Source organism: Eublepharis macularius, chromosome 1, assembly GCF_028583425.1.
Source record: "Eublepharis macularius isolate TG4126 chromosome 1, MPM_Emac_v1.0, whole genome shotgun sequence".
In the NCBI taxonomy this organism is placed as follows: domain Eukaryota; kingdom Metazoa; phylum Chordata; class Lepidosauria; order Squamata; family Eublepharidae; genus Eublepharis; species Eublepharis macularius.
The window spans coordinates 48851123-48876713 of NC_072790.1; the positions used below are offsets into that span (position 1 = coordinate 48851123).

Sequence of the window (25591 nt, forward strand, 5' to 3'; positions counted from 1 at the left end):
CCACTACAAATATACAGAAATGTTGTGCCTGTTTAGCTATCATCTCTTCCTCAAAGATTCCTGGGAATTGTAGTTTGGTGAGACACCCACCCCCATTAAAAATTGTCAACAGTCCTCCACACAGAATTATAGTCCCCAGGGTTCGAGTTATTATTGCAGAACAGTTTAGGACTCTGGTGTAGTTATTCATAAAGAATGTTACAATGACGGTGACGATGTGTCTCACAGATCCTCACAGATCGGTCAAAATGAAAAGCAATATAAGGTTTAAAATAGTTGAAGTATGAACTTACTTTAGCAAACCAAAAAGCATTTCAACTCTTAACTTCAGCTTGGCTTTTAAAAGAACTATCAAAATACCTGTTGGTTCTGTGATTTCTCTCACTCAGGGGAGAGGTCATAGCTCAGTGGTGGAGTACAGATTTAAATTTTAAATGAAGGAAAGGTTCAATAGCTTTAACCAGGGTGGCTAATGGAACCTCTGAGTGGTAGTTGCTAGAGGCACCATGTATGATGGGGGGATGGGGAAATGGGAGCCTGGCCTCTGGTCCTTGGCTGTGGACCTTCCAGGGAATCTATTGACTACTGTGAAAAGCAGGATAATAGATTAGACAAGCCACTGCTCTGATTCAGCAGAATTCTTCTTAAAGTCTTATGTATAGATCTTCAACTAATGCAAATTAGCAAGAATCTGTTAAAGCTAATAGAGGACCATTGATTTAAGCAATTTTGAACATTAAGGGAAAACAGCAGGTTGCTTAAAAGCTGTTAGAAAGGAGCTATTTTTTTAAAAAAATCTCTCAGTTTAAAATGAACAAGAATGCCATAAACAAGAGAGAGAAGAAATACACAGTCAAAACCACAAATGCTATTTTCTACGTCAGTTGTCGATTTGCAGTGCAATCTTGAGTTACAGCCTTCTAAGCTGATTGACTAGAATGTACTTAGAAGGGTGTAACTCTGCTTAGGATAGTACGGTAGAAGAAGCCTCACAGCGTACTGCTCCCCAGCACTCACATTACAAAGAGAAAGCTATACAGAAGAATAAAACCAAGTCATACCGATAAGTATCCTAGGATCGCATCCATATGTTTATGCCTGCTTCCCAGGTGAACTCTTCATCATATGTCCAGGTGTCTCCCATCACTTCTACACTCTGCAATCTAGATACTGCCAGACAAGCATACCAAGTAATCACTGTGGTGACGTCAGATGCCATAGGCCTTGCCCTGCTAAGGGAGGCTTCAGTGCTCTATCTCAGAGCTATCCCATGTAAAGACAAGCACTTTTATGAAATATCACAAGGGAAAGGGATTTTCAGTTATCTAACTTGTTTCATCAGGTAACCAACACTTCAACACCACAACTTTTCTTCACTGCTCAGTGATTCCTTTTCCAAGTTTAGCAGCATTACAATGGAGATTCTACATGTCGGTGGAAATTGCACAACTGAAATCATTCCTCTCCCAGATTTTCCTGTCCATACAGAGAACAGCTTGTTCTGACCATGACTCCACCTCTTCCCAATGTTCACTAACAGCAACAGAGGTATTTTTTGCAAAAATGCGAACTGATTTGCACTACTATTTCATGGTACCACTCCCTAGAATTGCCAGCCAGTAGCAGGAGATGGGTGCGCCAGAACATGGGAAGAACACCAGTGTCACACACAGTGTGACATCACGTTGTTCTAAAAATCACTGGTTTTCCCTGGAAGTGACATCATTCTACATGTGGTGGTGGTGGTGGTGATGATGATGATGATGATGATGATGATGATGATGATGATGATGATGATTCTGCTGCTGCTCAGAGTGGCAGTATGAAGAAAGGGTTGCTGGCATGAGGTCTCAAATCCTGGCAACCATGCTACTTCATAACCCCAGACTACTATTAACCAGTGAACCCACTAACCCCACATCCAATAACCAGGAAGCAATCTGTGGGGGAAAAATCCTCCCCTATAGGACTGCTAAAGCTAATAGAGCCTTGTTCAGCCTTGTTCAGCTGTTATAATATTGGAACTCCAAGTACGCACTGCTCTTTTAATATGCATGGCTGCCATTTTGTGTGAATATGGCACTGCACATATTTTCCAGCTGTAATACATGTGATGGTAAACACAGTTGATTGAGGGTGTCATTTGCCTATATCAAAGCTGCAATATATATATATTATTCATGTAAAATGGTGACCGCATATATCAGGAATACCGCAGGCAAAGGTAAAACATACATCTAAAATGTAATTCCCATTATGCAAATGCCCCATTATGCAAAGGTAATACCTAAAACATCCATCTAAATTTTAATTCTAGATTCTGCCCTGATACTGCCCATGCCCTCAAGGTTCAGACCTGCATCCCTACCCCAAGAGCCTCTGTATCTTCTGACACAGTGCCCTCTGGAATCAGTTTTGTTTAATGGCCTCCAAATCATTTTGGCCTCTGAATCCTTGCTTCAGTGGCAAGCCATGAACAAGTCACTTCCTTTCAGCCCCAGCTCATGTGTTTTCCCATGATGAAAGAGCATGACGAAAGAGCCCCTCCCCTTCCCCATGCAGATAACATAAACTATGGTAAAACCTTCCTTTGATCAGCTTTCCTGTCCAGGGACACCAGATGTTTGATTGTGTTTTCATGACCTCTCCCTCAGACAGGCAGGTGAGGAAGGGGAAGTAATGAAAAAAACAAGACCTTTGCGCAATCAGGTACTTGGGTGGAGACCCTGGCTGATACATCATGTTATGGTGGAAAGAGGAGGAAACATACAGCACAACTCTTGCCAATTATTAGTTTTTTAAAGCCACTTTCTAGTTCATGACAAGATTCATAAGATGACTCCAGCAGATATCATTTTGGCTTGAAAACTTTGCTATGATGGCTTTCTACGGCCTAACTATATGACGTGCTATTCCCACATCCATCCCTGGGTCTCCTCCAAGTCAAGTAGACATTTGCAAGGAGTTCCTAGCTTAAAACTAATATCTCTAGCGTGTGTGGGCTGGTTCAGATCACTGGGAGGGAGAATGTACTCTTTCTACACCTCACACTGTTTTCCTGTCCTAAAATGGCTGCATTGGAGCCATTGTTTGCTTTGTTGAGGAAACTTTCATGTACACATGAAACTTCCATCAGCACACATGAAGTTCCCCACTGGGGCAAATAACAGCTTCCTGGGCTATTTCAGGTTGGGAAAATGGCTCGGCACGTGTTGCTTATGCTTGTCCTTCCTGTTTATTGTTAGCAACAACGGGGGTGGCCCCTCCTTTTTTGTTGTCCTTCCTGTTTAGACAGCAACATTTATCTGGTTATAAGGATAATTTGATATTAACTGACCACAAAAATCAGAAGCATCATATGACATGTTCCAGCTGCAGTCCATGTATGACCATTATGTTGACCTCTTCCAGTCATCTATCTCTTTTTGATCATTATCTGTCCCAAATAAACATACAGCAACAAAGATGTATTGATCAACCATATATAACAAGGTAGTTCCTACTGATGTCATTTTAACCTTATCATAAGGTGGGAGCTATTATTGGTTAATTACAAGCAAGGACAGCCTTTAACTACCAAGCTAAGGCAAGCTTTAGATGTCCATATAGATCTGCTTGCAGATAAAGCCATCACAACATCTTTAACAACCTTCTTGATGGACTACTTATCAGGAGATTCAAAGCTTTGAAAAAGAATGGGCTAAACTATGAATAAAAGATTAAATGTATACATCTGTCAACTGACCCACACAGCAGCCATGTGAGTAGACAAAAGATGAATCATTTAGGAAGCAATTAAAATGCAGATGTTGCAATGAGTCTGGCTCAAAACATTCTGAAACCTAATTTGTATGTTGCAATCTCCCTAATTTATTAATGATATCTAAATAAAATCTGAAGTGTTATGGGGAGTCTGGAGTCTTTACAGCTTATATCTATGGCATGATTCATTAAATTACTATAAGACATGACAATATCTACAGATGTTTTCACCTAGAAGTTCAGTCCCTGACATAAATAGAAATGCAAAAAAAGAAACCCACACTCACGTTCAGGTTACGTGTCCAGACATTTCGAATCCAGCCCGGATCCTTCATCAGTGGAATCTAAAAGCAAAACAGAAAGCATAACTAATGATTACAACTCATTCATCATTCAAATGCGTTATCACACCCATCTATCAACTCCTGCTAACATCTCCATGATCTGCCACAAAATTGTGCCTCCTCTCTAAACGTTGTTTGAAATATGCATTTGTCTTCAGTGGGAATTGGTGTCAGATGTCCACTATGACTTTTGAATCCCAATTACCCTTATAAAGTTTTTGTAACTCTCAACAAACTTCAACTATATATACTCTAGGAGACCCTCTGGCGGGGTCATTCTAAGCAGGTATACTCAGAATCCAACTTTGGTCTATTCAATGGGTTTACTCCCTTCAAAGTGTTCTTAGGAGTAGACATGGGCACGAAACAGAAAAAGCCCAAAATGAGAGTTTCGTCGCGATCCACGAATCGCAAATCACAAAATTGACACATTTGCTGAAATGATTCATTAGTTTCATGACTCGTCAGAACCCAGGGCATTTCAACGACCCCCTTCATACCTCGAGATGCCAAACTCACAGGGAGATGTATTGTCGAAGGCTTTCACGGCCGGAGAACGATGGTTGTTGTGGGTTTTCCGGGCTGTATTGCCGTGGTCTTGGCATTGTAGTTCCTTATGCCAAGGACAATGCCAAGACCACGGCAATACAGCCCGGAAAACCCACAAAACCATCTCACAGGGAGACTTCAGCAGGCTCTCCTCCACCCACCTTCCCAGTTTGCAATACATTGATCAGGAAGGTCAATGGGAAGGATGGGAAGGGAAGTGCTGCCAGAGTGCATGACTGAAACGGGGAATGGGAGTTGCTGGATCAGAGGAGGACGAAGGACTGGACATAGTGGAGCTGGTTGGCTGACAGACCTGCCTAACAGGGTTTGGAGGGGTGAGATTGGTGTGCTCATGGCTACAGAAGGCCCACCTCCTTGGTTGCTTAGGGGATTGAACCCCAGCTCATGGCTGTATAGGACAGAATGGAGGCTCTCCAGATGACTAGGAGAGCTGCCAATCAAGGGTAAGTGGGCTATGATTGGGGTTTCCAATGGCAACAAAAAGTCTGTGCCCATTGTTGCCTAGGGAATCAATGGATCAGAGTCAGCCTGTCTGCAGTTATGAATAGTTCACAAGGCTAATGAAATAGGCCAAAAATCATTAATTTCGTGATAGTTTCTTGATAACCAGGGCCCACAAAATGCTGTTTCGCAACACACGAAACGGCCCATTTCATGACAAAATTTGCTTCATATTTCGATTTGTGCCCATGTCTACTTAGGAGTCCCCTGTGAGTGAACTGATGACTCTTTTTATTGGACCTTGTGTTAAATTGGCTCCTCTTTGTAACATCTCTCTTCTCTTGCCCTTTCTGTTGTGAATATCAGCGCATCATATCAACGCATCAACCTAATGTGTGTACATGTCAAGGCATCTGATGAAGTGATCTCTGGCTGACAAAAATTTATGCTGGAATTAATTTTGTTAGTCTTTAAAATGCCACTGCTGTTCTATTTTACTTCTAAGCAAACACAGAGAAGATTAGATACTCAGCTCAGGAGAGATTAGACTGTTTGAGTTCATAGACCTGAAATTCAGTCATGTTCATGTAGTTACTAGTACGGCATATTGTTACACATGTCCCACTTACCAAGGAGTGAAAAGTTCCAGGGTTAGTGTTTACCTGTACTGGTTTCTTTTAGATTAAGAGAGAGCACTAGAGACATGTGGCATTTTGTATTAGCTTTATCTGTAACACACAGGTTCCCTGACCTGGATAGCCCAGGTGAGCCTGATGTCATCAGATCTCAGAAGCTAAGCAAGGTCAGCCTTGGTTAGTAATTGGAAGGGAGACCTCCAACAAAGACCTGGGTTGCAGAGGCAGGCAATGGTAAACCACTTCTGTTAGTCTCTTGCCATGAAAACTCCACCGGTGTCATCATAAATCAGCTATGACTTGAGGGCACTCTCCACCACATAATGCACAGGCGGTCCAGAGGTGGAGGTGTAGATGCATTCCTGCAGAGCAGCAGATCCACTCTCCCACATTAGATCCCAGAGAGGGAGAGAAAGAGAGAGAGAAATCCTACACCCCATGGTGCTTCAGCCAACTCAGAGCATCTGCTTCTTTCTCTGACTCATCTAGGGGTGTCTCCTGCTATACCTGGAAACCTATGAAATGGGGGGGGGAAGAAAAATCCCGCGAGGGGTTGAAACGAGCAATGCTTCAAGACAATAGCTTATGAAATTAAATCACCCGGAATGACCTTGAACCAATTTCATTAAGGTCTATGAAACAAACTTGCAATGCTCCAAAAATTTGAAGTATACAAAATAAACTTACAATAGGCAATGCCTCACAACATATACTTCATGGGGGAATACAAACGTAAATTCCATTAGGCAACGCCTCACAACATTCAGGCTGAATGGTTTTACACCGTTATATACAAACAGGCAATCCTACTATACAGTGTAATACAAGCTAACTATATACAATTGTAATCCATATAAACTACGTGGCAGTCCAATGAGTGACAATAGTGACGCGTTGGAGAGGGGGGGGCTAGGCCACCCTAGCGTCGTCAGACATCTAAACACGCCCAATCTGGGGCCGGCTGAAGCACAGATTTCGTCCCACGCCTCGTCAGGATCGTGTGCGTTGTGTTGTCTTATCCTCCACGTTCGCGACTGTATAGTTCTTGCATCTACAAAATAAATACACCTTGACAAAAACAAACTGAATAGACTGCTCCATAGTAGGTACCCATATAAATTTCATAACAGTAACCTGTTCAATCAAACAGTATTCATAGCCTGCGTATTCACAGTATTTTCCCCGTGCCAATAGCAAACGGCGGCAGTAAATTTCTTAGCGCGCCGTGGATTGACTGGGACGCTCATCTTTAAAGCAAATCAAACCAGCTACCAACACTTCTTAAAAGGGCAATGCCCCCACCGGAGAATCTGGAACTATAGGAAACAATTTAAAGCCAATTCACTATTCAAGCCCTGTGGCTTTACAGATTTTAGTCTCACACTCCAATAGGCTTCTCTCCGCAGAAGCGCAGTCTTAAAAGGGCAATGCCCTCACCAGAGAATCTGGATCTATAAGAAACAATTTAAAGCCAATTCACTATTTAAGCCCTGTGGCTTTACAGATTTTAGTCTCAAAATCCAATAGGCTTCTCTTCGCAAAAGCGCAGTCTGGTTAAAACTTCCCCTCTGCATCACTTCTAGTACCAAGACCCGAAACACACTCTCATGGTCATTCTCCATGTAATGTTGCACCAAAGGCGCTTCTACCACCTTATTACGAATACGTGAGAGGTGTTCTAAAATCCGGGTTTTCAACGGTCTGGAAGTGCAGCCCACATAAATGGACTTGCATGGACATTTTATTAGGTAAACCACCCCTGTGGTGTAGCAGGAGGCAAAGTGATGAATAGTTAATTTGTCATCCCTGACCTTAAACTCTCTGCCTTCCCACATCAGACTGCACATGGCGCACCTCCCACATTTGTAATTTCCCTGGGGTAAGTGTGCCTTCTCTGTTGGCGTGTCAAGGCGGGCATGGACCAAGCTATCACGGAGGCTAGTTGTCCTCCTAAGGCCACAAAGTGGTCGATATTCACAGCCTTTAATATCCTGTATAATGGTCCAATGCCGGTTCACTACTTTCTTAATCAAATTAGCGATGGGGGTATAGTCCAATGCCCACCTGATCCTATCTTCATTCCTTCTGGTCTTAGTTTGGAACAATGTTCTCCTATCTACCATCCTAGCACGCGAGAAGGCTGTATCTATAAGTCCTTGTGGGTAGTTCCTATTTAAAAAATCTTTACACAAAGACCTCCCATCTGTCAAAAAATCTTTGGTGGTGGATGAATTGCGCAAGAGGCGCAACAGCTGTCCATATGGGATATTCTCCTTTAGATGCCTGGGGTGGAAATAGTGAAAATCCAAGTATGAATTACGGTCAGTGACCTTTTTAAACGTTCTTAACTTGACCGTACCTGAAGAGTGTCTATATGTACTGACATCCAGAAAATCAATTTGGTCTTTGGCGTAGCGCCAGGAAAAGTGAACATTCTGGTCCCGGTCATTGAGCCAGTTACAAAATGGTTCTATCTGGTGAGCGCCAGAAAACAAAAAATAAAGATCATCAATGTATTGCCGATAAAAGCAAATATTACTCCTAAAGGGGTTAGCCTCATTCATAATGTTAGTCATTTCCCAGCGTGCCATAAAAAGATTAGCGATGCTCGGCGCAGCCGAGCACCCCATGGCCACACCCCATTGTTGAAAATAAAATTGATGCTGGAATTTGAAGTAATTTTTCTCTAAAACTAGATCCAACAGTTGCAGCAAAAGTGGTATTGATAGCGGAGATTCTGCCCCCATGTCCTGTCTAAGTGATTCTTCAACAACTTGCCTAGCAGCCTCGTGGGGAATAATCGTATAGAGGGAGTTCACATCCATTGTTAAGAACATAGCGTCCTGTTCCAATGGAAGGTCCTCTACCTGGCTAATAAAATCCTTCGTGTCCCACAATGGATAGTCTATCCTAGTCACAGCTGGTTGAAGAACCGAATCCAAAAGTATTGCTAAAGGTTCTAAAACAGAACCGCAGCCTGCCACAATCGGTCTGCCTGGAGGGGGGAACCCTTGTTTATGCACCTTGGGCAATATATAAAATAATGGAATCCTTGGGGATTTCTCCTGTAAAGCATGATATAGATTATCCTCAATTTCCCCCATCTCCCTCGCCTCATCCAATACTAACTTAATGAGGCTTTGGATATGGCTCATCGGGTCTGATGGGATCTTTAAGTAGCTGGTGGAATCTTGTAGTTGTCTGAGAACCTCCTGAGTATACAATCCCTTGTCCATAATGACTACCCCGCCCGCTTTGTCAGCCGGTTTAATCACCAAAGTGGAATCTGAACGCAAATTCTTTATTGCCTGTCTCTCTTCACGGTTCAGGTTATGCCGAACTCGATTGCATTTATCCTCTACCGCGGTAATGTCCCTCAAAACCATAAATTCAAATGTATCAATGCGGTGGTCACTAACAGGGGGAACAAAAGTCGATGTGCCTTTAAGTCGACGGGGCAGCGAGGGGAGTGCGTCATATGATTGGGCGTGTTTAGATGTCTGACGACGCTAGGATGGCCTAGCCCCCCCTCTCTCCAACGCGTCACTATTGTCACTCATTGGACTGCCACGTAGTTTATATGGATTACAATTGTATATAGTTAGCTTGTATTACACTGTATAGTAGGGTTGCCTGTTTGTATATAACGGTGTAAAACCATTCAGCCTGAATGTTGTGAGGCGTTGCCTAATGGAATTTACGTTTGTATTCCCCCATGAAGTATATGTTGTGAGGCGTTGCCTATTGTAAGTTTATTTAGTATACTTCAAATTTTTGGAGCATTGCAAGTTTGTTTCATAGACCTTAATGAAATTGGTTCAAGAGCTTAAGGTCATTCCAGGTGATTTAATTTCATAAGCTATTGTCTTGGAGCATTGCTCGTTTCAACCCCTCGCGGGATTTTTCTTTCCCCCCCCCCTCATTTCATTGGCTTCTGGCGAGGGCAGCCCTTTATTTTCTGATACCTGGAAACCTGCCAGCAGCAGCATCCAAACCTGACTGCCACTCAATAGGGCAGGAGGGGGGAATGTTCTGAAAATTGTTCTGACATCATGGCCATTTTCACACTGCTTACCAGATCATGCAAAACTCCTGGAACGACACGCCTTCCTGGCACGATTTCCCACGGTAACTCCAGTTATTGCGGGAAATCGCGCCAGGAAGGTGCATCATTCCGGGAGCTTTCACAATCGGTAAGCAGTGTGAAAGAGACGCACATCTGGGGAAAACCTGAAAATGAGAGCATTACGTTGACATAGTATTTGAGGATTCACCATAGACTCTATGACAAAACCATAGAATTTCCTATGAATCCTAGAGAGCCATATCAACACAATGCCATCACTTTCAGGTTCACCCCCGAAGTGCTGTCACACCATTGCTCCAATGGCACTTCTATGTCCCCACTCCCTCCAGACTCCTAATCTCCTCTAGAATCTTAACCACCCTTTTTATACACACACACACCTGCTTTCCTCTTCAATAAAAAGAGGGAGAATCACTTACTCCAAACCTCCCATTGTTGATTGGACACAGCATTTCCTAACAATTAAGTATATAAATCGAACGTTATTATTATTGTTATTTCCTAACAATTAAGACACATTGAGGAAATATCTATAATCATTATGAACATTTATTTATATAACCCTCCTGCTTTCTTTCTTCCAAAACTGTCAGGATACAAGGCAGGTCACAAATACAGTACATGTACAATACAAAAATAATCATCTGTTACATTCATCAAAACATGTATTTAAAACAGGCAGTTAAAACAAATCAGCTATTAACATTCTTTTGTCCTAGGTACCGGTTCCCTCCAGGCATACCATGTAGGGCCAGCACATAAGATATAATCATGGTAAATTTACCATGATAACGCCATGATTAAAGCCCACAGTGTGCCCTTCTCTAGCTTCTTTAAGCAGCAAACACTGAAAATATCATGAACACCACCCCAAGGGCCAATTTTAATACAATAGCCCAAAGGCAAGAGATGGCTGGAAAGACTTCTCTTTGGAGCCATAATGAATTATTTCAAGCTCCTAACCACACAAATTAGTTCCATTGCCCATTAATCTTTTCTAGCACAACATATTCTCCTTCTGTTCTCTGTAATCTACCTTGAATCTCTATTTTTAAAAATGTTCATGGACCTCCAAATGGGGTTCCTTGGGCAGCTGAAATTTCAGAACAGGTGGTATAGATTATAGAAGCATACCGATTCTTCAAAGATAAACTTAATTGAGGTGAATGATCTTTAAAACTGGATATGAGAGAAGGCTTGCAGAGCAGCTTTTGGCAATGCCGATCAATTATAAATTATAAAGATCACCACAGTCATCAGTTCAACACACACTTTGCAGAAGTTTCCTTTGTAAGATTTCCACATGCTGTTGTTTTAAATATCATTGTTTTCACTGAGCTGTTCAATATCCCCCTGAGGGACTTACTAATTCAAAATAAGGATACTGTGGTATGAAATGACTCACATAAGATTGTGCAGGAAGTAATTTGGGTCTGAGTGTCTTCCAATGAGCAGCTTTATGCCTTGATCATCAGATGGCTAAGAAGACGAATACTGTATGGCTGCAGTTGTGCAAGGCTGTTAATTAGATCCTGTATGGTAGTTATTAGGTGCAGTGTGGTTGGCCTCCACTGATCATTTCTGCACATGCAAAGTGGCAGCGATTTTCACTGATTCTCCCCTCTCATGGCAGACCTCTGACTCTCCCTATATGCTGTTTTGGGGATCGACTATCCCCTAGAAGTGGCATTTGGGGATGCAGCAGGGGTGGGAGACCTTTCCATCAGTAGAGATTTTCGGTGAGATCCAAGCCACAATTAAAAGATTAACATAGGCTGAAGCACCTGTGGAACACAAGCACGTTTTGGCCGAGATCAATGCACATTAGACACTTTGAAGTCCCATTATTTTAACCGGAGAAATGGGAGTTTAAACTTCCGTCTCGTCTATTGCAATCAGGGCTTAAATTGGGGTGGGTTGTGCCTACAGCTTAGTTCAAGCAATAGCCCATGTCTGAAAAAAAAACCTTTCCTTTTGATTGGATACATCACCACGGCCTTTTTAGGGAGAAGAGTTACTTTTATTGAAAGTGTTTCTATAAATCAAGGAATAGCATTTTTTTACAGGAACCTCCACAAACTCATTGCCACCTTGGCTGGAAACTCCCAGAAGGACTGGGGAGTCATAGACTGTGGAACCTGACACTGTAAGAATTGCCAAAATCTCTATGTTTTTTACCATAAAGATTTGTGGGATTCCTAGAGTGCTCATGTCATGCTATCATTTCCAGGTAGGCAACCAGAAATCACATCATAGCATCATGTGATAATGGGTTTCCCCTCATTTCTGTTTCCACTGCTCCATTAAGCAGCAGTGGGAGCATGGAGCACGGGGGCAAGAGGTGCCTACTCTGGCAAGTAACCTGGCAGCTCTAGCACCAACACAAGCTCCCAGACCTGGCTACGCCACCCAAAGCTCCACAGGACCTTTAGAAAAGTTTAAGCATTTTTCTAAATCTTAAAATTTAAATATTGTAGCAAATACATATCAGTTCAGATGACATACGTAATAAACGCTAAGGCACAGGGAACAACACAGCCTGGCTGGGAATGGCAAGAACAATAAATGTGTTGCAATATGTTAGGCAATTATTCAGGAATCTGAAGCAATGTGATGTCAAATCTTTGGGAATAAAAACAATGTTGTATACTCAGTCTGGAAAACAACTTTCTTCACATAGTGATATAACCAGCTCGTGACTATCTGGGAAACTTGCCAAGAGTTTGAGGACAGAGTAGAATGCAAGTTGACACTCCTTTGCAATGCAGAGTTATAAATAACATTCAACTGCTATAACTCTCAGCGATGGAAAAGCCGCATAAGCCGCAAGTGAACTTTGAATATTACAGGGCGAAGCATTTAATGTTATGACCAAGCACTGGTTCACATTTGTAAAGTCAATTACCTGATGCCAAAATTAAGTACTTCTTTTCAGCGTTGAATGTAATAGGATGGTGTGGGCATAAGCAAGATGTCCCACATGACTTTCATAAAAGATGCATGCACATGTCCACGTACAATATATAATGAAGTAAAAAGTGTATTTAAAGTTTTCAGCTTTGGGAATTAAATATCCCAAGCAATCTGATTTAAAGTTGAAAAATGACTCTTTTATTTATTCGTATATTTTTATATCTCCCTTCCTACAAGGAACCCAGGGTGGCACATGTTGTTCTTCCCACCTCCATTTTATCCTCACAACAGTCCTGTGAGGAGGGTAAGGCAGAGAGAGAGTGCAACTGGTCCAAGGAGCTCCAGGACAGAATGGGCATTTGTACCTAGACGTCTCATATCTTTGCCCAGTGCTCTAACCACTATACTATACTGGTTCTAAAAGGAAAAGGCTGAATGAAATTTAAGGAAGAAATATGAAACGAAGGGAGAAAACTATGTACAATCACAGCGTTGTTTGCTGTTTTCACACAACAATTTTCATTGCTGAGGTAACAAACTTGCTTTTCAAACTGAACAGAATCTTGTCCGTTTAGCAACAAGTCCACAGAAAGTAAAGTTGAGGAAGGCTTATTCTGCTGTTTAAGGAAATGGCTTGCTGTGGCCAGGCCAAGGAAACAAGAGGATTCAGGGTTTGGCTCTCTTCCCTGCTTCAAATATCCTATGCAATTGGGAAATGATACCACCAGGGCTTTTTTTCTGGGAAAAAAGGTGGTGGAACTCAATGGGTTGCCCTCGGAGAAAATGGTCACATGGCTGGTGGCCCCGCCCCCTGATCTCCAGACAGAGGGGAGTGTAGATTGCCCTCCGTGCCCCTCTGTCTGGAGATCAGGGGGCGGGGCCACCAGCCATGTGACCATTTTCAAGAGGTTCCGGAACTCTGTTCAACTGCGTTCCAGCTGAAAAAAAGCCCTGGACACCACAGTCCCAAATCCACGTATCTGTTAGGGATTCCACATGCTTCACAGCAAACAGGTTCAACCAGCAAACATACAATGTTCAAGAGCTTCAATCGCTCATGAACTGAGCCTTGACCATCCTCACCAGACATCTCAAACAACTTCTGAACAGCTTTGTGGCTATGCAATAGCTGTAGTTAGGGATGACAACCTCCAGGTGGAGGCTAGAGTTATCCCACAGTTCCAGCTGATCTCTATGTTCGAGAAAAATGGGTTAAAATAGTTTAACATCAGAGTTGCAATGGATCTTGAATCAACAGAGAGTCAGACGCCTGTTTGCTTTTAAAAAACATCGAATTCTAAAGGAAAAAGGTACATGGGATTTCTACAAAATAAGAAACTCTATAAGCTACATCTTGACACTATGGAGTACAAACTTAAAAATCATGGACAATGGAGGTTCTTCTGGTTCTTCTTCTTGACCTTTTGGGAAGGAAGTCACCTGACCTATTGACCAATAACAGTTTACAAAGAGGCCTCAGTTTCCCGGGCTTTGAATCAGATAAGGCTATTGGCTCTGTGCCTGGTTTTCTTCCAGGTCAACACAAACAATAAAACCACTAGGTAACACACATTAACCCCATAATGACTGAATTGCCGATCAAGCTGTTTGTGGATCCGTGCCAGAGACGACCCCAAATCACCGATGCACACCTGTCATCTCCCGTTTCTGATCCATGGTTCGGGGATCAGGGAGGCCAAAGCAGGGCGCGCTGCTATTCCAAGCTATGTGGGAAGGTGGGTGGTGGCGGCGGCTGCCGGGCCTGGCTGGCACGGGGAGAAGGCGATGAGCCGCCTCCCCTCATGGAGGGGACATTCACACCACGGCCGGATCTACGATTGCCAGTGCCCAGGGCAACCATAGTCAGGCTTTTGCACATGCACGTTCCTGGGTCGCCCCCCACCCACACACGCAGCAAGCTGGCTGACCCGGCACACTGCGGAGCTGGCAGCAGCGTGAGTGGCTCAGAGGCTGCCCGCGCCGTTCACCTGCCCCGCAAGACAAGGGGCGGCCGGCTTGCCCGCACGCCCCTTGTCCTGGGGAAAGGCCCCGCAAGACAAGGGGCGGCCTGAGGAAAGGCGAATGGTGCGCCCAGCCTCTCAGCCACCCGCACTGCCTTTTGCCTTTCCCCAGGACAAGGGGCAGCCGGCTTGCCCGTGTGCCCCTTGTCCTGGGGAAAGACGAATGGCTTGGGCGGCCTCCCAGCCACTCATGCTGCCATTTGCCTTTCCCCAGGACAAGGGGCGGCCGGCTTGCCTGCACACCCCTTGTCCTGGGGAAAGACTAACGGCGCGGGTGGCCTCCCAGCCACCCACGCTGCCTTTTGCCTTTCCCCAGGACAAGGGGCGGCTGGCTTGCCCGCACACCCCTTGTCCTAGGGAAAGACGAACGGCGTGGGCAACCTCCCAGCCACCCGCGCTGCCTTTTGCTTTTTCTGCAAGCCGGCCGCCCCTTGTCCTGCGGGAAAGGCAAAAGGCAGCGCGGGCGGCTGGGAGGCCGCCCGCGCCGTTCAACTTTCCCCAGGCGCGCTCCTGGGGCTGGCAACTGCACCCGGCGCCCCCTCCTTGGCGGCGCTGGGGGCAGACTACCCCCCTGCCCCCTGTCAATCCGGCCCTGATTCACACACACACACACACACACACACACACACTTAGAGCAGGGGGGGAGTTTTTAACCCGTTTCTGCCTCTCCAAATAGAGAGAGACACCCCGTCAACATGTTTCAGCCAGCTTTTAAAAAAAAGCAGGGACAGAATCCTCCATTCCTCCCCACCTGATTTTAAAACAAGCAGCCAGTCTTCCAAAAGCATATTTTAAACACACACACAGAACCATGAATGAGGTTTTCCCACAAAATACAGTGTTTTAAAAGCAGGTTAAAAACAGAGAGTGACAGACAGAAAAACACCCATTCCTCCTACAAAGCCCCGTTTTTTAAAAAAGCAAAAAATGTGGAGTGCCCATGGCTTCAGAACACCCCCTTCCCCCTCCCTCCCCTGGGTTGCTGCTCCGTGGTTAGAAGGAAGCCCTGCTAATCAAGGAAAGCTGGACTTCCATTCGGTTTTCCAGGGCAACAGAAGGAGGGCAAACACAGCTCAGGCATTCCCCTGGCTCCGTTGCTAGAAGAATAGATTATTGGCGCCTGAGTGTCTGGCTCTCTGATCAGATCCCGATGCCCCCCCGATCAAGCCCCCCCCCCCAGAACGCTGGACCAGTCGCCGTGGACGGAACCGATTCGCTGGGTCCTGATTGCGCAATTGCCATTATCGTGGGTATTTTTCAATCGTAATGCTGATCGTGCCCATTTCTACTGGCAACCCTAGCAGTAGTATTTCACCTTCATTTCTTTCTGCCTTGCAAGTCACAAATCGATTTTACACCAGGATCAAGTCATTAAATAATGTGAGGAGGGTACCATGACTCCCTTAAGGCTGTACTAAAATATAAATGTGTGAAATAACTTCGACAATAGCATATTTGCAAGTTTCAGAGACTGGGTTTGAGATGTAAAAATACACATACGCTCTCCAGGCACCAGCTAAGAACTGGAAACAAAAAAGCATTCATCATAGCAATTTGCAATGTCAATACTTGTTCTGTTCTCAGACCAAACACAGTGAACTATTTCTGTATGTGTGTTCTCTGTAATAAACTTGGGTGTATGCAGCAAAATATATCTCCCAGCCATAAATGTCCTCTATGGATGTGCAAAATGGAGCAAACGAGGTGAAAATACACCCGGAAATCATCGTTCAGCTAGTCAAAGCAGCTTCCAGACTGGTTGAGTAAAATCAGGAAACGAAGCTGTAACGCCACCGCCAATGGCAATCAACTGAACAGATCCCAAGTGGAGAGACTGAGCTCTAGCATAGCGAAACTCCATTAACAGAAAGGGAAATGTGCGTGTTGCACATGGCATTGGCATTTAGTGGCTCATCCTTGTAGGGATCGATCCGCAAATGGCTTGCTTTGCAGCAGCCAAAGGAGCAGCAGATGGCACATCAGCATTGCCTCACCAATCCCTTTCTGTGTGCTTTTAAATACAATGTAAGGAAAAGCCAACAAGCAACCAATGTGCAACATCCATACAGGCGAGCACATATGGGTCTGAAGAGGGAGGGGTTTCCTCCAGCCTCCACATCCCAGGCTGTTACAAAGGGTCGTGTTATGCAGATTATAGTGAAAACTGGAAATAATAAACCATTATTAAAGGAGAGCCACACTGAGGAGGACCCAGGCATGTGGACCAGGTCCATTCTGTGGCCTTTTGCTGCTGCTGTCCTTCACTTAGGTGCCTCCGCAAGCCAGCTGTAACCGTAAAAGTCATCCTAAGATAATGGGTTAAGGAGCACCAGAAGACACTTCATCTTGCCAGGAAAAGACTTCTTCATCTTTTCTGGGCTCTGATTAAAATGGTTAACCCAGTGCTAAATGAGTGGAGAGAGCAGAGCTGTGCACTGTGCACAATTCCACTCAAGCCTTTCCAGATTAGTATTCCATGTGGAAGCACCAGTCCACTAAGACTGATCTGCCTTCATTGTCTGTATTGAGACTGTGGCTTTGGCTTCAGTAACTTCTTGTCCATCCTTCAGCTCCGGGTTAACGATTTTAGTCTGAAAAAGGAGCTTGGGCAACTTGCCCAGTCTCTCATCTTCCTTGATAAAAAATAGAGAAAAGAAAGAGGGTCATCCCATCCCATTAACAAAACCACCCCTGCTCCGAATCTCACTTTTGTGGACTGTTTTAGGAAGGAGCAGAATCACTGGTGTGGGGGGCTATGAGTAAAACATAACACAGTGTTGATGGCATGACAGCAGCCCCCAACATTTCTCTGCCAGTGCTCTGTCATGTATTGGGTATGGTGTGAAACAGCATTATGGCCCAGGGTCAAGTCAAGATAGATCGAGGGCCAAACGCGAAGGATCGTGGCAATGTTGTCTGCATGGTCTACTCTCATCAAAAACACTGTCACTTTTGAAGGACAACAAGTGCTGAGAGACAGAGGGCATCGAATGAAGTGCCAATCATCCACTGTAACAAGAAATCTGATGCTGAGATGAACGTCTTTATTCTCTGGTTTCTCTTCAGAAGGTCTTTATTCAGAGCCCTTCAGTCTTAATTTTGAAGCCTGGGATGAGTTCTATAGTGCTCTTTCAGGGCTTTTCAGTTCCGAAGTTCAAAAATCAGAGCTGAGGATGGAGCTCAGTCAGATCTGCCCGTATTGATTCTGGCAGATGGCTCCTCCTGAGCATCGAAACTAAGGATTCACTCCTCATCATGGGAATGCAACTACAAAGCACAGAGAAACATGGCATCGACAGGCAACAGCAGGATGCAAAGATAATTTATTGGCACTATCATAAAGTAGGAATTTTTAAAAAATTGTGGCACTGTGCTGGTTGGCAATGGAGCGCTCGCGTGCTTGGATGCTGGCCAGCCAGCCAGTTTCCCACCATTGTGCCCCCACTGAAACTTGCATTCTTCAGGGTCCATTGTTGTGTGTATTTTGTGCTGAAGGAGAAACTAATTGGATTGATGGGGGGGGGACTTATGATTGGTAACAAATTTGCAGGTTTGAGTTAAGCATTAATAAAGCATTATTTTCCCACCCCACCCCTTGAAAAGAACGGTGTATGTGTGCACAACCATCCAACACTCACCTTGACACCTTTCCTTAACCATTCTTTAGGATCAGTAAACACTGAACCTCGTTGTGTGTGTGCTGAAATTCAGTGGATCAATAATTTGGAGACAATACTGTGTTCTGTGTGATTTTGGTGCCATTAAGTGCAAAAACAGCACCCCCCCCCCCGCCGCCTTGTTTCCCTGACCCCCTCCTTGAAGAGAACAGTGTGAGTGTGTGCACGTGCAGCCAACACTTGCCTTGCATGTATGCAATGGGCTGAAACTTATGAAAATGGAAAAAACTAAACAGATTATATCCAAGCTGGTACCAGTCCACATGGAACAAACCAATAATGGAATAGAGTTCATTTGGAAGCCCCAGGTCCAAAACGGAAACAGAAATGTTGTCAGTACGCACCTCTAACGCCCTCATCGCTTTGGTATTCTCACAGTGCCATCCTAAACTTACAATGACATTGAAGTCAATGGGCTTAAAGAGGAGGAACTCTCTTTAGGATTGCAGTGTAAGTTACATAACCCTTCTAAGCCCACTGATTTCAAGACTGGATTTGGAAAGCTTATGTAACTCTGCTTAGGTAAGTCTTAGAATTCCAAGCATAACTGTGCCAGGAAGGAAGACAAAGAGGAAGAAAACGGATATGAGATTTCTGATAAAAATAAACATCTAAACTAGAAGTAGACATTCTGGATAGGCCCTTACTGGTGAGTTTGTCTGGTGCATTTGATTTCTATAACATAGTTATAAGCATCTCTCAAACAAATATAGTTTGAGAGTTCTCTGAGTTCTTGAACATATGAAAATCATTACTCTTTAGGGAAATAGTCTAAACGCAAACAAGCCTTGTGACATTTGATAATGTTACCCAAAGGTCTCCAGGAAGGACAGCAAGTTCAGAACTCCATTTTTCTGGGAAGGAAGTAGTGATTCTTTAGTGGACTGATGTGATTAACAAAGCACTGGAGAAATGGAGAATCCCATGCTCTAATTTCATCCATACACATTGTGGGTGGCTTGAGCTAGTCTTGTTCAGGCTCATGTTTCCACCATCAAATGGGAAGAAATACTTCACTTGGTTACACAAAGAAAAATAAAATTATAATTCATTAATCACTAGGAACTCTTAAGAAATATTTGAACAGAAGTCTAAGGTAATGGGAAAATCTGATGCTTGGAATTATTTGGGAATGAAGGGATGCTGCTCTTTTCTGCTTGATAGTAAAGAGTCCGGTAGCACCTTTAAGACTAACCAAATTTATTGTAGCATAAGCATCTGATGAAGAGAGCTGTGGCTCTCGTAAGCTTATGCTACAATAAAGTTGGTTAGTCTTAAAGGTGCTACTGGATTCTTTACTATTTTGCTACTGCAGACTAACATGGCTAACTCCTCTGGATCTTTTCTGCTTAAGGAGATTCAAATTAAGGCCTTAATGTTGAGGATCAGTTTCAAGCACCCATTGCATTTTATACTTTTTGTGGGATAATCCGGCAAAAAATATTATCCAAAAATAATTCAACATCATCCTGTCCATATGAAATGATTGGGAGGAATCGGTTAAAATGGGATCATTTGCAAGGGACAGTTGGTAGGCAGAAAAACGGTAAAGTAACCCTTCCTCAAAAAACAGTATTTTGTTTTCATGTATTTATTTACGAAGTTTATATGCTGCTTTGTTAGCCTGAATGAGGATTTTTGGAGCACCCTATTTGCCTCATAGATTAGTTCCATGCTGAAATAGACTCAGCACCAAGCAATGAATCAAGAGAAATCCTAGTTCGTGTTGCCTGGACAGTGAGTCCTGCTTAAGTCTATGACTGTCCTCTTTCTCTGTCGAAATATTTTTCCTCAGAATTTTCCACAGAAATGACCATTTGAAATCCTACAGTATATCCAGTATATACAACTTCATGTACATTTTGCTGTCAACCTGTTTTTAATTTTTTTTAAGTACTGCAAAATCGTATTTCTCTGGGGGAAGGTGAAGGAAGGAGAAGATGGAATTAGTTACTCAACTCAGAATCAGGCCAAAAAGCCAAATGACAAGTGACCTTCATTATGACACAAACAGTGAGAACTTTGGTTTTAGGTATCATTAGTTTCTCTCAGCTGTGTCAGTGCTAGAAAACGGCCAATGTAATAACAATCTTAGTTGGAAGAGTGCCGCTGCCTAATGACTCATGAATTGCCAGCCCTTTCTTCATGATCCAGACATTTCCTGGAGATCTCATATTGATCTAATTCACCCTTAATTTATGACATAGTAAATACAATGAAATAGAAAAATGGCTGCAGGCCATATTGCATAAATACACCCATCAACCTCTTTTATTGCATTTGGCTGTTAATAGCTGCCTTGGTACATTTTATTTAGATTGTTGCAACCATTATTTCTTAGTGCTCATATTATTCAAGGACGTGCCAGATACTTTAAACCTTACGCTTCTTCAAAACTGGGAGAATAGAGGAGGTGGAGTCAAATGTGCAGCATTGTTACATAACCGCAGCCATTTTACCTTGCAGCCTCTTACGCCTGCAAGACCATAACATAAGAACATATGAGGCACCTTGCTGCTCTAAGGTTGCCAGAGGGTTTCAACAAAAATACTTAATAAACATGTAATATAAATTTGTTGACCCCCAAAATATACATGATATGGGAAGTTTATTGACAACAATCTAAATGGCAGCCACTTCCACACGTCCTTAATGGGACGGCCTGCCAACGGAACTCTGGCGGGTTATCTCACTCATTACATACATCATCTTTCCCCATGCGCAAGTAGGTCATGATGATCCCGGTTTGTAAGTGTATTTTGTGAAGCCTGTTTTGGTCCGTGTTTATTTTTGATGCAGGTTTTCCATGCGATTATCCTACCATATCAATGCATGCAGAGGCTTTTTTGCACTTCAGAAGAGCCCTCCCACAAATCTCCAAACCTTCCTCTTGCCATTACTCCTCCTTTAAACATCACACATGCATCTGGCTCACATACGCAATCGTATAATTCTCCCCCCCCCCTTTAAACTTTTTTAACAATCCTTGTGCTATTATGATATCTACGTATACAAACGGAATCATACTGCAGAGCTTGCGACATTGGATCACTCAGCAATCAGACTATCAGTCTAGGAACATTAAGAACAGAATGCCATTTCTGATTTTATTTTATATATGGAATCGTGTGAGCACTCTGCTCTGTTCGCATATTTATTAAACACTTTTGCATTTAAAACTTTGAGCAGGAAATCAATGGTAGAGAACGGAGTACTACGCATGCCCAGTTTCTACAGAAGCTGAAAGACAGGACAATGGTATAGTGCAATCCCACATGCGCTCAAAAAAAAAAAGAGGAAAGTTGGGTGGGAATGCGTCAATGTCATATGTGATGAGGCGCAGATAAAGAATGTGTTTTCTGTTTTGGGATCTTTTTTCGTGACAAAGACCCACAAAACACACATGAGGACGACGCATGTGAAAGGTGAGTTCTCAAAGCGGATCGGGAAGAAGCGACTTTGGGACAGGGAAAACCCGAAACAATTGGAATATGTGGAAGTGGCCTACATCTATTTTACATTAGACTGTGTGGCTTTTATCGATATTTTGTTTTTCAAAAACTCATATTTTGCTTCTAAACAAGTAAAAGATAATCAAGAAAACTCCTCTTACTGACTCAACACTCAATCTGTTGTGTTCAGAAGAGGAAATGCAAAGCCATGGGACTTTGCAGCAATTCCCCCTCCTGACCCACCTCCTCATCTGTCCCTCTCTTCCCCCAGTTTGTAATGACCCTGCACACTGTCCAATCTTTAGCCCAGATGGCCTCCGTGCAAAGAAAGATAAATCTGCAGCAACTTGAGTAATTTTGTAGAAGAGATTTTGGTTGGAACAGTTTGGCATGCAGGAGTGAAATCTGTCAAAGATGAGCCATAGCATAGTATAGTATAGTAGAAACGTTTAAGTTTACCTTAAAAGAAAAGCTAATAAACAAGACGTTTTTGCACGTAGGCTTAATGCAAGATGACCTATAAAGGCTTAAGTAGCCTGTGTATATCTGGGTTTATATTGCTTGGCTGTTTATTCATATTTTACTTGACTTTATAAAGCTAGTGATCTCTTGACCCTGACCTAAAAGGTAGCATACATCTGACTGACTGATAAAAATGCTAAATTTAGAAATTTCTGTCAGACACACACAATTTGATTGTAATCAGCATTTTCTTTATCTGGAGGTTACGGGTTGGATCCAGTTAGCATTTTCACTCAGTCTTGGCCAATTCCCCTCCTTATGTCGGTCTCTCATTGCTCATGTATGTTTTTAGTCCATCCAGGTCCCAGCATAGACTTCTTGGTGGGGAAGGGGGACCCTTTCATTCCTTTTTCTCCTGTGGAAAAGCTGGTAGGATCCAGCCCATTGCTTACCAAGGAGAGATTATTCAAGCTGTCCTTGCAGCAGCACCCAAAATGCTTTTCTTAGGTTATACCCTGATCAAAGGTACCTTGGGGGAAGGGCCATGCGAAAGTGAATTATTTCCATGAAAGCAACCTTCCAACAAATGAAAGTGCTGAGGGACTTCCGGTTTGGGATTCATGGAGGTCTAACGCAGCTCCACTTGCGGAGCTGACCAGACTGCCGTTTTAACCGGCCGGCGGGGTGGAAACAGCCCGCGGCCGACTGCTCTCAGGCAGAGAGCAGGCAAAGAACGCTCAAGACCCTAGGGTGAGTTAGATCTCGGACGAGGGGGGGCTCTGCACAACGGGCCCCCTCCCGATCCTTGAGGTCCCACCTTGCGACGGGTCGGCTACAATCTCTGCGGCAGTTTTGGGGCCAATTCGGCTGGCATAAGACCTGCATACCCAAGCTTCGATGGGGGGAAGAAGCTGAGAGGAGAACTTAAAATCGAAACAGCGATTACAACCCGAGAAAAGTGAAGAGAAGGTAAAGATCGTTATCTTCCGATACGGGACAGATTGATAAAATCAGAGAGGAAAAAAAGTAGATTTTTAAACTGCAACAGATTAGTGAAAAGGAGGGGAAGACTCGGCAGGAGTTGTATTTGAAAAGAGACTAAGTTTAAAGAAGTTATTAAAGAAATCGGACTATTGTTTTGAATACCTGTGGCTTTGGAGCTGTGAGAAAAAGACACCTTCGCGAGATCTGCTGTGGGAAGACGGGAGACAGGAAGTGCGTAATAACAATAGAGCGGCTGGAGAGAAGCGGCCCTTGCTGGAGGGCAGGAAGAAGGGAATCGCCATTTTTGAAAGGGGAAGGGTCGCGGCTTCAGCGGAAAAGGAAGTAGGCCATCTTGGATTACAAAATTATAGAGAAACCATAGAGAAAAGACGCCCGACATTTTGGACTCTTTAAAATTTAATTTTTGCAAAAAGACCGGGACATTTAAAATAAAAAGACGTTAAATTTTACGCCACGGAGTTAAGGAAGAGAGCGGACTCGTGGGAGCGAGCTAAAGCAAGCCCCACGATGTCAAAAAAAGAGTGGCAATCGGCAATAGAAAACCTGGACAAAAAACTTTTAGATGTGATTAGAGAACTTAAGGACACGAAATTGGAGCTGATTAAAGAGGTTAAAGAGGTTACACAGACAGTAAAATCGGAGCTGTCAGAAGTGAAAAAAGGCATGGAAACAATACAAAGTGAACTACAAGGAACGCAGCAGAGAGTTAAAACAGTAGAAGACGCGATGGAGAATTTAGCAGACACGCAACAAACAGAGATGAGACTGGTGAAGGGGAGAATGTCAGTTGCAGAAACTAAACATATGGAGAAGCAGCTACGTTTTCGTGGCTTGCCAGAAGTGGAAGGAAAGTCAGCGCAAGAACAGATGACTGAGGTGTTAGCTGAATACCTGGGGAAGGAGGAGGAGGAAGTTGGGGCTATCCTAGATGTGGCATATCGTGTGAATTCGAGAATTGCAACCCAGAGGAAACTACCAAGAGATGTGATTGTGCAGTTTACGACACGAAATATGAAAGAGAAGATTGTGACAAAACAGTTTCAAGATCTATTGGAGATTGATGGCAAGATGATCATTATAATGAAGGAACTACCTAGGTCAGTGTTATCAGACCGGAAAAAATATAAAGTGCTAATTCAGATCTTGAAGGACATGAAAATTAGGTACAGATGGGAGTTACCAGAAGGAGTGTCCTTTGAGTTTGGAGGGGCCAAAAAACGTATCAGATCTGAGCGAGAGATGGAGCGATTTATTAAGGACAATGAAAAAGACTTACCAACAAGACTATGAGCATGGAATGTAAAGTATTATCTTGGAATGTAAATGGACTAAATTCACCGAATAAGAGGAAAAATATTTTTCACTGGCTACTAAAACAAAAATGTGACATTGTTTGTTTGCAAGAGACCCATATTAGAAAGCAGGATGTAAAATATCTAAAATCTGGAAAATTGGGCAAAGAATTTGTAGCGGCCTCCAATAAGAAAAAAAGAGGAGTGGTGTTGTACATAAAAGAGGAGCTACAGCCAAAATTTGTTATGAGAGATGTGGAAGCCAGATTTGTAGCAGTGGAATGTATTTGGAATTTAAAGAGAGTGTTGGTAGTCGGACTTTATGCACCTAACGGTGCAAAAGAAAGCTTCTTTGAGGATTTGAGGAAGCATCTAGATGACCTTTCATATGACCAGATAATTCTTGCTGGAGACTTCAATGGAGTGACAGACTTGGAACTAGACAAAAAGACTACAACGGCACAAAAGAAAAGAGGATTATTACCAAAGCTCTTTTTTGAGTTGATTCAACAAGAGACTCTTGAAGATGTATGGAGGAGAGAATATCCTAAAAGTAGACAGTTTACTTTCTATTCTGCAAGGCACTCTACATTATAAAGAATTGATATGATCTGGGCCTCAAAAGACTTAGCGTTATGGACTAAGGAGGTAGAAATAATGCCGATGGTAGGCTCAGATCACAATCCAATTATGTGGAAACTAGGAAAAAGGAGAAAAAGGAAAGCATGGAGAATAAATGAGGACTTGCTACAGGAAAGAGAGAATATGGAAATATTGAGAAGAGAGACAAAGTTTTTTATACAATATAACGTGAATAAAGAAGTACCAACCAATAAAGTTTGGGATGCTTATAAGGCGGTTATAAGGGGCATACTAATGGACTTAAATGGTAGAGCAAGAAAGAAGAAAGAGGAGAAAAGACAAGAGATC

The 25591-nt window shown here is 43.2% G+C and overlaps 1 protein-coding gene across 3 annotated transcripts in view; it reads right to left on the reverse strand.

Moving 5' to 3' along the window:
• The window catches only part of LPIN1 (lipin 1), a 160425-nt gene that overhangs the window by 84773 nt on the left and 50061 nt on the right, over nucleotides 1–25591 (reverse strand). For all 3 annotated transcript variants that reach the window (XM_054981351.1, XM_054981346.1, XM_054981338.1), the window contains exon 2: nucleotides 4050–4106. In XM_054981351.1, the coding sequence (XP_054837326.1) occupies nucleotides 4050–4106 (57 nt within the window). The remainder of the gene's footprint in view (nucleotides 1–4049; nucleotides 4107–25591) is intronic.